The 16171-nt window shown below is 40.6% G+C and overlaps 1 protein-coding gene across 1 annotated transcript in view; it reads right to left on the bottom strand.

Annotated features, from left to right (window-relative positions):
- Positions 1–16171, bottom strand: part of spock2 (SPARC (osteonectin), cwcv and kazal like domains proteoglycan 2) — a 67347-nt gene that overhangs the window by 33839 nt on the left and 17337 nt on the right. The window contains exon 2 of the mRNA XM_079559967.1: positions 4777–4822. Coding sequence (XP_079416093.1) covers positions 4777–4822 — 46 coding nt within the window. The remainder of the gene's footprint in view (positions 1–4776; positions 4823–16171) is intronic.

Here is a 16171-nt window from a genome sequence, read left to right as displayed (position 1 = left end):
TAGCATAAGGAAACAAATATGATGATGTTGCAACAAACACTCGCAACAAAGCCTGCGTTCAATAATGACTTTAAGAGGGGCAAAAACACTTCAATGGAGCCTGCCCCCAGTTCCTTACAGATTCATGAAGAAGGAGGCTGAAATTAGTCCATTATTAATTCACAGTCTATGGTCCCCTGGCACTGTATGACTGCAAAAGAGAAAACATTACTATGATATAACCAACCATAAAAGCAGAGTCCTCAAAGGGAGGAGTTCCAAAATGCATAAAAGAACAAAAAGAACAAAACCTAAAACCGCAATCGTCAAACATATGGAGATATAAGCAGTGTTTTGTAGGAGTGCCGAGATACAAAACAAAAAGTGGTAGCGACATATTGCATTCACTTTTCTGGTCCCTTGATATCTTCAAATCTTTTAAGCTCTTATCTTACTCGACTCCAAACCATTCCTCTGTTGTATATCGGATCTCCAAAGTTTCATAAAAGCTGCTCTATGTTCCAAACTGTAAAGTTTCCAGCAATAAAACAGAACAGCAACGAACCACAGTCAAATGCTTCATAAAATAAACAGGAACTGAAGATGCTTGCGAAATAACCTATTGTACATTTCAACTCACAATGTTCCTTCATTGTGTTTATGTTTTAGGCTTAGCTTTTTTGACAGTGCAAATATGCTTTCTGGTTATAGATGACAAAATGTCAAGAAAAAACAGTCGAAATCTAAATCTGTGATACAGGTCGTCAGCGCCGTGTTACAAATATATTGCAACTGTACAATGGACCAGGTGGGTAGAGAAACCTAAATATTTACTGAAGTAAGAGTAAATAGTCTATTTCAAGCAGATGTAAAAAGCTGTGACCTAAATAATTATTATACAGTAGTACGAGTAAAAAGCACCTGTTGACGGTTAAAGCAGTACTAAGTAACTCATACCCCTAGAGGCCATAAGCACAACTGTAGGGGTCGTAGCAAGTTGCGATTTTTTACCTTATTAACTGTCCGTGAAATGCTGACATAAAAGACAAAGGGACAGAGGGATATTGTACATCCAATTATACAATGGAAATTATTTTTTCACTCAAACTTGGCTGTAAATACTGTTTAAGTGGGGCTAGCTCGCAGCTAGCTTTGCCCGTTAGCCTGTTAGCTTCTTCTTCGTGATTCCATTAGTGTGTATTGGTTGCTCCGGTCCGGTGGCAGTCAAGTTGCAAGTGTGGTTTTCTGGCCAGAGACACCAAATCATCCCATTAACACTCAGAGGGACTACGAAGTTGAAGTTGCTCAGTCAAATTTTGAAAGTACTAAAGTAATTGCTGTAGAGAGAATACTAAGAATTCAAGAAAACACGGAAATTGCGCTTGAATTTACCCTCACTACAGCAACACGACGGGGACAAACCTTTTTTGTTGCGAGTCAGTGGCATTTGAAAGTACATCATACAGCGCCACCTATTGTTCTGCTTGTTAGGCAATTAAAATGAACAAAAACGCAAGGTCAAATTCACATTTTACTCTGGAGCCTTTGTAGAAATGTAGCAAACATATTACACAAGTAGAAGTAATAAAAAAAGGACACAATTACTCTTAAGAAGTACAATCACAAATTCCTATCTGCCTCTTTCACTGATGTTCATTTTTGTTTGATTTTATAGGTTGTTAAAGTATCTGGAGAGTTAGTCATAGTTTCAGTTCTTGATCATTGCCGGTTAAGCTCTTCTCCTGTGAGTTTTTAGTCTGGTTGATGAAATGAACACTGCTTCACAGCTACCCTTGCCTCGTCCCGTTCGCCTTTCATGCTGCTGAACTCTGACATTGAAACCCATAATTAGCGGTTCATTTACGTCTTTGGGAAACGGCACTAATGGACTCGGCTGTAGAGAGGACTTAATTTAAGCTCTGGTGGCGCAGGACAAGGCTTCAGTGTCATGACTTCATCTGACGGAGGCTCAATTAAAGCTCGCTCCACAGCAGGAGTCAAACGGGCCACCTCTGGCGCTCAGGGCGGTTACATGCAGAGCTAAGCGGGACCATAGGTGCATATAAGGCTATTAAGGCATGGCAGGATGTTTCATTTCATTTTACACGTGTAGGACAAAACTCAAACAGTGTATTCAATAAAAGCCCTGTTTTATAGAAGGAAAAAAAAAACATAATAGGGTCCATAAAATAGCTCAGAAGTAAAGCTATGGTAAAACTATAGCAGTCACACATGGTAGCAGGTCTGTGAAATCCTATTTCCTAAGCCAGGTGCTGTTCTAAAGCTAAATTGGAAAGCCACTGCTCCAGAGAGTTGAATAAGTGCAGCCTCAGCAACATCACGTCTGGAAGACAGAAGGAAGTAAGGTTTGAATTGGCAACTCTCCAGTAAGTGGAGCCACTGCCACTCAACCAATACATCTCCATTATAATATAACTTATCCTATATTTGATAATAGGTATCTTCAAATCAAGGATTTTCAGTCTGTACACGTTACTGGTCAGGACAGCTCAGGGTGAAGAGCAGCATTCTGTCGGAGCCAAACCCATGTCCGCCGTATTCCCTTCGAACGGTCTTCTTTTTGAACCCTTTGTCTTTTTCAACATTTCTGCAGGTGAAAAGGGCTGTCTGCGTGCTCTGACCGAGCTGTTTGCCTTGTAAAATGTACAATTTATGACTTCATTCTGATGTAAAAGCCCTATTTTAAATGCAAGACCTCAAATCCAAGGTAATCCAAGGTAATCCAAGGTAACCGATGCTTTTCTGTGTGGGAGAGAGGATGGGGCTGTACCACCTCATAGGGGGAGTGCAGCGACTCATAAATACATGACTCTTAGAAATTTCAGCCGCACCATATGTCCGTAAGATTTGGGCGATTTGTCAGATGTTTCGTGGGGAATTTGGCTGCTGATACCTGTCAACCTTGCCCACGTTGCCATTCCAGCTTCTAATCTCAAGCAAGAATTATTAGAGGTTTGTTGGGGAATAGGTTTCCTGGATGAAGCTCACCCTGACAATGTGACAACTGAACTAACCACTATGCCACCGCAATGTTATGATGACCTTACTGTGTATCAATAACTAGCTCCGGATGATGTTCAAGGCTGCGTCAGACCACGCAGCACTTCAATACTTTGACAGTCGACCACTCCGGACATAACAGAATTAAAATGTTTCAACTTTTCCTCCAGCACGTAAATGCTGTGGTTCACTTAAGGCTGAGTTCACTGCCAAAGTTGAAAAATAAGCCTTCTCCTGTTTCCGCGCAGAGAGAGGGAAATAAAAGCGCAGAGCTGGCGTTGTGTTGCAGACAGGCCAATGTTTAGCTTCCCCTGCGGGAGGCACATCAGATGCACTCGAGCAGATAAAGCAGAGCGCTAACATCTCTCAACCTTTTCACTGCGGAGAAGCTACAAGTGTGGACACGGAGCAGCTGACCCCGGATACAAACAGAGAACATGTATGCTGTTGTCTAATGCACAGGACCGGCACCAGGGAGGATCACGGTTCAAACACAGGTCAGGGAAACTTCCGAGCTGACAGGAACACGTTATGACAGTGCGCTAGGCCCAAATGGGGAATAGGAAGTGGCACCTTGTTAGACAGTTCGACAGGGATGGGCCAGTTTGACTGGTCAAAAGGTTGAGCCAAGCCATTTCTTTGTACAAATTTAGCATGGCATATCATAATGATCGAAAAGGGAGTCTGGGGGTCCTCCCCTACAGACCGAAGCATGGAGCAAACACTTAAGTTGAAGAGGTCTCTTTGATGAGCGATTAAATATCCTCAACTTTAAACAACCCAGTCCAGATGACAAGCTTTGAAGAGCCTTTAACCAATAGCAAGATAAAACGTTCCTCCTACAACAGTATTCAGCCGGCCGTTAAGAGATCATTACTGTAGTCGCTTACGAGATGAAACGACCTCAACTCTTAAACTACCCAGTACAGAAGACGGCGTGAGAACCTTTTCCTACAATGGAACACTCCTGTGCGACTGAGAGCTTAGACAAACATGTCAAGAGAGCTTCCTCATGTACCGGCAGCACATGATACGGTGATGTTTTGACCTTCAATGACCTTCTATATAAAGTCCCATTATGAATATCTCGCACATCTCAGTCTGGGTTTCCGTGCACCTGCACTTCAGAGAATCCAACCTTTCACGCTCTTTTCAGAACTTTACATAGAGGTTCTCTGGGAGCGGGGGGTGAATAGGAATAAGGACGAGCACAGATCAAAGTGACAGCTCGTGTTCGGAGATTTGAACGAGCCAGAGAGGCCAGAGGGAGCTCATTTTTACACCTCCACATATAAAAACGGAGGCCAAAACGCTGTCAGACTTCAGGTCCCGAGAAAGACCGATGGAGGACTTGAAGGATAGGAATACTATAAAACCAAAATACAAGCCACCATTTTGGCCGAACTGCATGCTAACAAATCGATGACGGTGTGGTTATTTGCTGTTTGAGAGGAGAACGACCCAGAGCATGTTTGAAGAGTTAACGGTCTTTTGGGTTCTATGTACCACGCAGCAAAATCCAAGAAATACAGATCGATGCACTTTGGCTACAAGACAAGAGGATAGTTGAACCTTCGTGTATGAAGCAAACTACTACTACAAGGTTTTAGATGAGACAACAAGGTTGTATCGTGGTTAAAAGCAAGAAAGTTTGATTAAATAAGGTCATGAAACAAAAATAGTGCCTATTAACAATTACCTATTTCACTTTTATCTAACATACAGCAACATTCTTAGTGCATAGAACTTCAATGAAGGCAAAATTGAATAACCTACTGTCACTGGAGCCTTGGTTTTCATCCCAGGTCCGCACATAATCGTCCTGCAGAAACACAAAGGGGAAAAACTGTTAGCGCTAGCATCAAATTAATCCTTTTCTTGACTCACTGTGCTGCCATAAGACTGTCTCTGTCAACCTGCCCGGGAAAGAAGCGAGCCACTTTACATCATCATTGCACACTGATTACAATGTGTACATTAGTGCTGGAGAATGATAATGAGCTATAGCAGACGCTGAAGAAGAGGAGCTTTATGGAAATGAGTCGAGACGACTGCACAGGGCTTACACTCTATGTGTCAGGCATATGGTGTCACGGGGCGAGCTGCCTTTTAAGTGCACTGCCTCTTTTTCCACCTAATTAGGACATTTATCTCCCTAATTAAAATGGCGGAGTTGAAAGACAAGCACAAAAAGGTGGAAGAGACGGACAGCGGAGAGATGGGGCCGCATAGAAATGCCACATTCACATGAGATCTACAGACAAGACTGTGCCTACTCGGAATTTTTTCGGTCGATACAATAGGAATATTTGGTAAAATTAGAGTTAAGCGTAGTTAAAGTTATTGTCCTAATCTACAGCGTATTTGAGTATAGACGCTCTTGCTTCAGGAGGACACATTTTCCATTAATTTCTTCAAAAACAAGAGTTTAAAGGCTCAACAGAGGCTAAACCGCTAAGTGCTAACAACTGATCATAAAACACACAGGGCTCTATCTTGTATTACTAAGCAGGACTAGACTTTAGCCCTGAATGGGGGGAATCTTCAGTTTCAGACCTGTTGGACATGTACATAAGTGGGTTGGCCGTGGGCTCGACAGTGTTCCCAATCTTTTACGTCCTACAAACCGTACCAGACTCTAATATTTTCCATGGACCCTTAAACACGTGCTGGTGTTGATCGAGCCCAGCGCTCCTCAATAGCAGTGCCAGAGCGGGACCATCGGTATTCCCTCCTTCTCATGGGACACGGACAGTGTTTAACTCACAGTGGGATAAATAACGTTTGTAGTTCGTCCTGTGAGAACTTATAACACCCTCTAGACACTGGAGCAGCCGTTGTTTTTGTACATGATGACTGTCTCGTCAAGACCAACACTGTTATTGCTCCAAGCACAAGATAGGGTCCATATTTTTTATTATTTGAGGAAAACATTTAGCTGAAAGTGTATAGAAAGCTATAAAAACATTTTGATTTTAATTGCTATTTTCTAGTGTTTTTGTGTTCAGTAGTCACCACCTCGCCGGTTAGCCTCCGTTGATCCTATCTTTTTTCTTTTCTTTTTTTTTTTTTTCAAAGCCTATCGAAGAATAGAATGGGATTTTTTTCTTCCCAAACAGACGCCGGACTCTTCATTTCAAACCACAAGTTGCAAATCTAATCGCAACTAGCCTGGCTAACGCCAGACTAAAATCACAAATGATATTTAGTCTGGGGACCACCAATTCATTTTCTCGTAGGAGAGGTGTGGTTTACGATCGTCCATAGCCGTTCATTGGGCGCTACGAATGTCTATCCTGCGTCTGCACGTGGCCACAGCCAATCGTATCATCGCATGAGATGACGTATGACGTACCCGCTGTAAACTTTCAAGCTAAACTATTTAGAGCACGGCCGAAAGCTTTATCGAAAAATAGCGTCGCGTCTGCTGCTGTCATGTTTGATCCGTAAAAATAAACTTTTTTTTCAAATCCGTAAATAAACTACAAGCTTCCGTATATCGAATAGCTCGTCATGGTCTTGCCGTCTTTCCTCGTTCTGTGATTGGTTCCCAAATCCAGGCGAAAATTTCGGCCATGGTCCCCAGGCTGCTGTGCAGTTCGAAATGATTCCAGCGCACACAGCAGTCTGGCGTTAGCCAGGTTAGTCAATAACATTCTTCTCACTTTCCTTGTTCATGATATTTTCATGATCCTTCCCACACAATAGACTGGTACCGGCAAAATGTCAGGTGAATGTGGCTTTGGATAAAACATGAAGACATTTCAAAAAAGAAGAAAAAGAGAACTGACCTCTACCTCCTGCAGAAATGACAGCGAGAGAGAAAAAAGAAAGGAAGAATAATATTAGCGACAGAGGAATACAGTGGCATTAAAAGCTTCGACATTTTGTGTATTTCAACCAGGGAAGACTGAGACGGACACGCGAGTGAGGCGTTAGATGAACTTTGGTGCCAATTAGAGAAATGTGAACAGGGCTAAGAGGCTGAGGTGACTGATGCTCCTGCTGCCGCGGTGGAGATAACTATACCCAATAACTACTAAAAGTTGTTTACACTAACTTTGTAGCCTGTTGTGCACATTTCCGATTGCACAAGTGATTGAAATTGCTTCATCTTTCAGTGTTTTTTGCCCTTTTGTTTTACTATATACTAATAGTGTCAAGACAATTACTTAAATATGTTAGTATATGGCAGTAAATTAGAAATGTCATGTGTAAAACTGATCTTTTATAAGTTACCATGTGCTTTTGTTTTAAGCAGTGTTAGCATAAAATGTGTAGATCTATGTCAGATGGATTTTGCAATATATTATGTCCATTTGCGATATGGATATTGCGTCACCTTATATTGGAATAACGATAATGCAGCCGTAAATGTGATTGCTATTTTCTTTCCCATGATCAATTGGTCACAGAAGAACAGCAAGATTGTAAGGATGAGATAGAGTTAGAGGAGGAAACAAGGAGATGATACAGTCTTCCCGGTTGAAATCTCACAGCTTCATCATTTTTGAGACACTTGATGTACATTAACGCACAAAAACAGAAAAAAAAATTGGCAAACGTTGAGGCAATCCTTTTCGCATATGGTCGTCTATGTGTGCGATAATAAACATGAGTCATATTGATGTACAGTGCGCTCCCTCCTCTCGCTCCCCTTCCCTCTCTTTTGTGACTTTGACTTACTCATCACCGTAAACATTTACTACAGTGGACGTGCGCGCCAACAGCTCCCCAGAAGACTGTAAATCCTGCCACAACACGTGAAATAAGCAGGCCTCATCAGTAGTGCCGACCTCAGCTGTGACCCCCCGACAGTTTATTTCACCGGTGTAAACGTTTTCGTCAATGCCAAAGGACCTGGAGAGCTATTGAATCGAGCTAACGCACGCCGCCGCAGCTGTATGCTTATTCCTACTGACAATGAGAGCGAACCACTTACCCTTTTCTGTCACATTTGGGAGTATTTTGGAAATGAAATGTCAATAATGTGCTTGTAGTTTTTATTTTTTTTATTTTTATCAGTCAGTTGGAGCAAGCTAGCTTGTTACACAATGCTAAGAGTTAGGCAGTTTATGTATCACATGCTTTGGAGTTTATAAAAGGTACTACAAGTATAACTTAGAACACGTTTCTGGACTCATTTTACATTCTCACGTTACTTTGAGAAGTTCATAATCTGAATGTAATCACAACAGTCAGAAAATGTGACCTTCCCTCCAAATGGTTCATCAATAGAGTTCGGGAATGTGATGTCATATCGCTAAGCATTATGGGATTAGCAGCAATTGTAAACTAATGGAGATTTTAAAAGTTAAAATACTGGAGTTATTGTTCACATTAAAACACCACAGTGTGTTAGATGTATTTTTTGTTTTTAGATAATGTTAGTCTATGGAAATGTATGCTAACAGCTGCAAAGATGGCGGATCTCCATGGTAACTGTGGAATTTCCCGAACTCTATTGGAGAAAGCTAACATATTAAGTAGTAGCATCTGCCAAGTACTCAGCGGGTGTTTCTATTGTAGCGTTTCTCTACCTTGGCATAAATTATTTAGAAGGAAAAGTATGATGCATAAGCAGAAAGAGAGTTTTCTGTCACATTTGGAAGTTCTTTTGGAAATTAAATATCAAAAATGTGTTTGTACTTTTGTTGCTTTTGGTCAGTAGGAGAAAGCTAGCTTGTTACACGATGCTAAGAGTTAGGCAGTTTACGTAGCATGTGCTTAGGAGTTTATGAAAGGTAATACAAGTACAACTCAGTACACGTTTCTGGACATATCTTACATTGTCACGTTAGTTTTAAACGTTCATAGTCTGAGTGTAATCATAACAGTCAGAAACGTGACCTTTCCCCCCAAAATGGTTCATCAATTGGAGAAAGCTAACAAATTATATGTTGCTAAGTAGTAGCATTTGCAGAGTATTCAGTGGGTGTTTTTTGGTAACGTTTCTCTGACTTAGCATAAATTGTTTAGAAGAAAAAGTATGATGCATAAGCAGCAAACTAGTTTTCTTTCACATTTGGGAGTTCTTTGGAAATGAAATGTCAATCATGTGCTTGGAGTTTTTATTTTTTTGGTCAGTTGGAGAAAGCTAGCTTGTTACACGTTGTAATGTTTCTCTGACTTGGCATACAGTATTAAAGAGACTAGATGCAAGTTGGCCACTTTATACTCACTACTGCCACCTCAGGTCTTACGTATAACTGAACCTTCTATATTAAGCTCATGCATGACGGCAATTCAGACCCGAAGGAACAACTTTTTGAGTGACAGTGCAGGATTTTAGGCAGTTGTGGTGAATATGTCTGAGCTCATTCTACACCTTAGGATTGTTGGAACATGTATGGGGAGGAAAATACTTCATTTTAACATTTTTAAACTCCGTATAGTCTCTTTAAGAAGACAAAGTATGATGCAAAAGAAGAAAGAGAGTTTTCTGTCACATTTGGGAGTTCTTGGAAATTAAATATCAATAATGTGTTTTTAGGGTCAGTAGGAGAAAGCTAGCTTGTTACATGATGCTAAGAGTTAAGCAGTTTACGTAGCATGTGCTTAGGAGTTTATAAAAGGTACTTCAATTACAACTCAGCCTGGTTAGTACATGTTTCTAGACATATCTTACATTCTCATATTAGTTTTACAAGTTCATAATCTGAATGTAATCACAACAGTCAGAAAACATGACCTTTCCCCCCCAAATGGTTCATCAATTGTAGAAAGATAACATATTACAAGTTGCTAAGTATCATTTGCTAAGTATTCAGCATTTCTTATTGTAGTAATGTTTCTCCGACTTGGCATATTTAGAAGAAAAAGTATGATGCATAAGCAGAAAGAGAGTTGCTGCGGTAACTGATGACATACTCCATAAGCGGATAAGTGCCTTGGGATGATAAATTGCCCTGCTACTGTATAAAGATAAATTGAAGTGAATTTCATATAGCACGACTTGAGACATCATTGGGCGACTCATTTGTACCGCAGAGCTTCGCAAAATGTCATCAGCCAAGCCCAAAAAGTGCACTCAGTCGATGGCGCTGCCATTTTGAGCGGTCCAATAACTTTATGGAAACTAATTTTGAATGATAGTTGATGTAGCATACAGCTTTATCGTCATGTATTAACAATTCAAACTGATATAGTCTATTTGATGAAAGCTCAAAAGTTTTAAAACGGCACCCCACTTTGCTTTGGAAGGCTTATAAAAGAACATGCTAAATTGACCCAGTGGTTAGCAAATGCTTTATTTATCTAAAAAGGCTGATTCAGAATTTACCTAGGCCTGATATCTAACACTGTGGTATAAAGTTTATCAAATTCATCTTAGATCAGGAACAGTAAGGCTTCAAATGCACTATTACATATAAATTTAAGTGCTTTTCCTAACAATCCCTGTTTCATCAGCACACGGCACTGACATTGTCTTCTGAATCCTCCCTGTTGTAAAGTTTAACGCTACTGAACTAAATCTGATCTCATTTACTACACAAGGCACATCTGCAGCTGCCACATCAACACAAGACCGTATAACATAATAATATAATAGGGAGGCTGAGTGAAATATTAAAATTATATGACAATCTCCAGACAGCCGTTCGTCCGCACCGCTTTGCCCTTGGTTTTATGACTTAATTCATTATAGACTAACTCGCATGATGTGCCCGGGAGCTACATTTTGTCAGCGCTTGCTTCGTAACACTCACCATGCATAACTGTCCGCAACATTTGGCTTCATGTTGTCATCCCCAGAGATGTGAAATTTTTCAACATGCCAGACTTGCTTGGTCTCTCCTCTCCTCATTTTAGCCATGAGAACTTACTTATGAATTGGTTGGTGCGGGGTTGGTTTGGCTTTTGGATTGGATTTTCATTTTTCTATTTTTTAAAGAGAGTTAAATGCAGGTTATGTCCTTTTGGCTTGGTTGTTCTTGGAAGGTCAAATTCTGTGGTAGGTCTTTATGTGAAAATCAAATCCAATAAAGCAAGAAACAACATTAGCACGTACTTTAAGGTTTAAGAGAGAGATTTAAACAGAACCATGATTTTTCTTATTTAATCAATTTAACCTTGATTTGGTGCTGATTTAGTAGGTAGGTAGTAGGTAGTCTATAGATTCTAAAATGACTTTCATGTACAGGTCCTATACCAGATTTCATTTTTGTTTACAAACTATGAAAAAAGCACTACATTTTAATTCGTTTTAATCCAAACCCATTCCCCAATACATCTCTAACATGATTTCAGGAAGCAATTGCCACGTTAATGTAAAAATATAATATAAGGACAAAAATGACTTCAATGACTGTGCCAAGCAATAATAACATATATATTAAAGCTGCACTATATAGCTTTGTATAGGAAAAAAAAGTTGATATTAGTGCATATTTGACCTTTCAGTGACCCAGTGACTGTATGGGTGGTTTGGTTAGCTTAGCACCTTTACTTTCCATCCTGGTGTCTCCTATTATGCTTCAGGATCAATTTTGTTTCAGTTTTTTTAGGATTTCTGGTAGGTTTTCAGAATGGAATGCATGTAACCATGGATACGGTTCAATCAGCAGGGAAAACCTAACAAACAATTGATCCTGGAGTGTCCAACAGGCCATTGGGATGGTAAGGAAAGGCGCCATGCTAACCACCCAAGCATCCACTGGGTCACTGAAAAGTCAAATACATATTAAAATCAACTTTTTTATTTACATAAAAAGTGGCATAGCGCACCTTTAATAAAAAAAAATGAAACAGTTCAACAACATTATATAATTTTTTCATAAATAACCAGACATGACTTGAACTGGAGGGTGTAGCCACCTCTGAATAGCTTGGACTGCTCCAGCTAGCTAACACGCTACACTCTGTAGCCAGCCTTCGATTGTAACTTGGATTTGGCACTATATAAATAAAAGCCAACCGGGCAGAGAGGAGACTTGAATCATTGGGACCAGGCCTTAAAGAGTTTACGACCCGGCTGTTAATCAGACGCCTCCCACATCCGCGTTATCGATGCTTTGGCTCGTGCATTATTTAGCAACCCTGTCTTTATTTGTAGTTCTGCCAAGACCGATAAGAAAAACGTGTCCCGCCGCGCTGACAGGAGCGGATCAATGATTTCATAAAAGTCAAGCCACAGAAAATGTAGCGGAAAGGGGGCAATATATGTTTTCCTGTACCAGTGAAGAATATAACGAATAGTAAAGGCGAAGCGGGGCACCCCTGACGCGTTTGGCAAACGAAAACGGAGATTACATGACTATATGACTCATTGAGGCTAAAGGAGCTTGATGAAAGAAGTTGCCGCTGCTCTTTTTTTTTTTTTGTTGCTCTGAGGTGATTAGAGGAAGCAGGTTGAGAGGAGTCAGCCGTATCCCGAAGTGCTGTGATCTCGGATTCGACACCTGATAACATCGCATAGATCGCGTCTTGTTAAGCCGGGGAGGAAGTGGGTTGTTGAAGCACACGACAGTTGGACTCCCCCGCTGAGCTGCACAATGCTGACTGACAGAGCGCAGTCCTCCGGATCTGCGGGTGAGGATCAGGGCCGCCTCGCATCCAATCCCTCTAAATTGGGCTCAAGTCAAGAGGAACATGGCTTTGACAAAACTCCGTCTGAAGTGGGGGTTCTTTCAAAGAGAAGGGTGAAGTTCAGTACGGCGCGGTTTAGCGAAGTAACACTGGACAAATAAATTGGCGAGTACAATACGGTAGTAGTAGTGCTTTAGCCGATTTGTCATTTCTACTTTTTCACAATTCACTACATGCTTATGGGTGTTTACATTTAGAAAAAAGTTAGCTGAGATCTAGATCCAGGATGCGTGGGCAGGTTTTTTTTTAATGTAATTATTTTTGGCCAAACGAACTTCTCTAAGAACTTGCGTGCTTGATGCATCTGCCATTTTACTTGACACTTTAAATGAAGTATTTACATAAATCAGTATTTGACATTTGATTGATTTGCTTTGATATGGATTGTGTGCATTTTATAGTAAAATGGAAGCCATCCATCCATTTTCTTCCGCTTTATCCGGGGCCGGGTCGCGGGGGCAGCAGTCTCAGCAGAGATGCCCAGACTTCCCGATTCACACACACCTCCTCCAACTGTTCTGGGGGACCCGAGGCGACACCAGGCCAGCTCGGAGACATAGTCCCACCAGCGTGTCCTGGGCCTTCCATAAGGCCTTGTCCCACTAGGACATGCCTGGAACACTTCCCGCGGGAGGCGACCAGGAGGCATCCGGAACAGATGCCCGAGCCACCTCAGCTGGCTCCTTTCAACGTGAAGGAGCAGCAACTCTACTCCAGGTAACTGAGCTCCTCATCCGATCTTGAAGGGTGTGCCCAGCCACCCTGCGAAGGAAACTCATTTCGGCCGATTGTATTCGCGATCTTGTCCTTTCGGTCATGACCCAAATCTCATGAGCAGAGATGAGGGTGGGAACGTAGATCGATCGGTAAATCGAGAGCTTTGCCCCCTGACTCAACTCCCTCTTCATAAAATGGAAGCCTTTTATTTATTTATGGATTTATTAATTTATCTTTAAGATTTCTTGGCTTTATTGGCTTTAGGGAGTTCTTGATGCCGGTTGTATTGCAAGACCAAGTATGCATGCTATCGCCATCTTTGAGCATTTTTATGATTTCCCAGCCTCTCTTGTGCTTCATTCGATCAATACCCTTGCTGCTCCATCTAACCTTTCGACTGCCTTAATCCCAATAGGTCGGTGCCTCAACAATAAAGCAACACTTATTTTCCCCCTACCTTTTTGCCAACAGAAACACACATTATCAACTGACAGGACTAACCCATATGTACAGTCCACTGAATAGATTGAAAGAAGCGAGAGGTGACTGAATGGTGCCAGTATCGGCTCGAGAGAGCAAGTGACAGGTACTTCTGGACAAATGTCAGTTGTCACATGTGCTCGGTGTTCACTCGGCTTCTCCTGAGGGGGTGGTTCCGTTTGACAGTGAAGTGCGCCGCAGCCTCATCGCTAACAAAGGTAGTGTTGCGTCACCGGCCCCTTGCAAGACAACATGATCATTTTCCAAACAATTACTGCACAGTCTATACTTCATTGATTTTTGCTTCTGGAAATACGTCAAAAGAGTTCCTTGTGCATCATTAAGACTGATGCCTTTTATTTTTGCTATTTATGACGAAGTTAGATTTCCCAAACTTATGCAAAAGTGACCCATTAATGTATCTCTCTATCTAAGGTTCCCCTCCTCGGCTAACGTGGGCGTTAATCGCTTAATTAAATGCATTTGCGACTAATACAGCACACTGCATCATAAATAGGCCTATTCAAACAGATGTAATATGTAGCGTTGTTTATCGCTTGTTCTTAATTGGCACAGCATACTGTATGCGCAGCTTCAGTGACTAATAATGACTGCTTCCATTTTTCATTATAGCGTCTCTAAATCTAAACATTAATAGAGTTATTTTTTTTCACGCAAGAAAATAAAGCTTTCAGACAAATATTTAATAATTCATGCATGTAATGGCTGTGTGGCGCTTTTTTGTGGTTTGAACTGACAATGCAGATAAGCAAGCGTGCAGTGCAGTGCTTTTGAGGGGAATGTATAAGGAATGAAGCTTTGACGATGCATTGAACTGAAATGTGTCCTTTATGTCGGGTGCATTCAAAAGCTATAAAGGCTGCACTTGTTTAGTGGACGGTTTAATTGAGATCGTGGTGGTTTCAATTGACTCAATTTAACAGATATTATAAATTTGACTTGTCCATGTAGTAAATGCCCATTTAAATAGCAAAACATTTTATTCTCTGGCTTTAAACACCATGTGAGTTGTGAGTTGTCCTCTGTGTCTTTTAGTTTGCTTTATTTTGTTTTTAATCATTATTATTGGTTTAATGTTTTATTGTTTTTTAGTTTATTCAAGTATTTTATAGTATGTTTTTTTTTTATTAGCTTTTAATGTTTACTGTTTCTGGTTTAATGTTATTTTCTTTTCTTGTGCAGCGCTTTGGAAACTCTAGTTTATGAAATGTGCTATAGAAATAATCATATCAATAATAATAAAGTAGAAAGTTAGACCCTGGTCAAGGTAAAGCTGGGACTAGTTAAATGGTATCAGACTGGATGGAGAAAAGAATGATTTATTCTTTTAAACTTTTTTTGACTCCAAGTTTTGATAATTGTGAGGCATCACTAAAACAAGGTTACCTTGTTTTCCCCGCTAAAAAAATAAATTTAAATTAAAAAAAAAAAAAGGCTAAACATTACTGGTTTTGCTCAAAGACACATTTTTTAATGGAATTAATAAACTATCTCTCTGTTTTATAGTTCAAGGTCGTGATTAATGCAATTGATTAATGTTATTAAAGCACTGGTTCCAAAAAAGGGCTGGTGATGATGTGGTGAAGAGGCTGGTGGTTTTGCTGTTGCGGTGAAGAAGGAAACAGCACACATGGAAGACACTGTAGTTTGAGATTATCTGCTATGTAACTAAGTTCTTTTTTTTTCAATTATTTCATCATTGGCACAATCATTGACGTTATGAAACGATAAAGGAGAAAAAACTCTACATTTTGTGTAATCCAGTCAGTCCAAATGACAGCTTACTATCATAGTCATCTCTGGAAGCACCGACACTATCCTGGTTGAGGAATGACCTTGATATAAGCGGATTATCACCTGCAATGTGGCAAGAACATGTTAGCAGATTTCCAGTACTTCAACACACTAATGTTTTTAGCTACTGTACGTTTGTTCTCCTTTCACTCGGCCAGTCTTTAAAAGCAATGTCACCTTCTTTACGAGACGCCTTGTGCTCCATTGTGTCCTTTGAAAAGCCCAGGCTCCCGTCCCCTTAGGCCTCATTGCCGAGCCAACTACGAGCTTACATCTTTCACTGCAGCTCCGATCTGCTCCTTATCCTCTTTTTTTTGTGATGATTTTTTACACAAACCAGCACTTAACACCCTCAACCACAAACCGAGACCCTATTGAATTACAAGAGTCACTAAAAATCAGCTGGATGAGGCGAGAGCGTGTTCCAAAAGCTGTCCTCCAATGAAGTAGCCCCGAGCATCTATACAACAACACTCTCGGCGGAAAATCTGATTGATTTGGCAGAAAGAAAAAAAAAAAAAAAGGAAACACTTCTTTAATGCACTCTTGTATTTTAGATTCCAATAAGGTT

This window comes from Gobius niger (genome assembly GCF_951799975.1).
Source record: "Gobius niger genome assembly, chromosome: 7".
In the NCBI taxonomy this organism is placed as follows: domain Eukaryota; kingdom Metazoa; phylum Chordata; class Actinopteri; order Gobiiformes; family Gobiidae; genus Gobius; species Gobius niger.
Note: the sequence above shows the minus strand (reverse complement) of the source record. Positions and strands in the feature narration are given on the sequence as shown.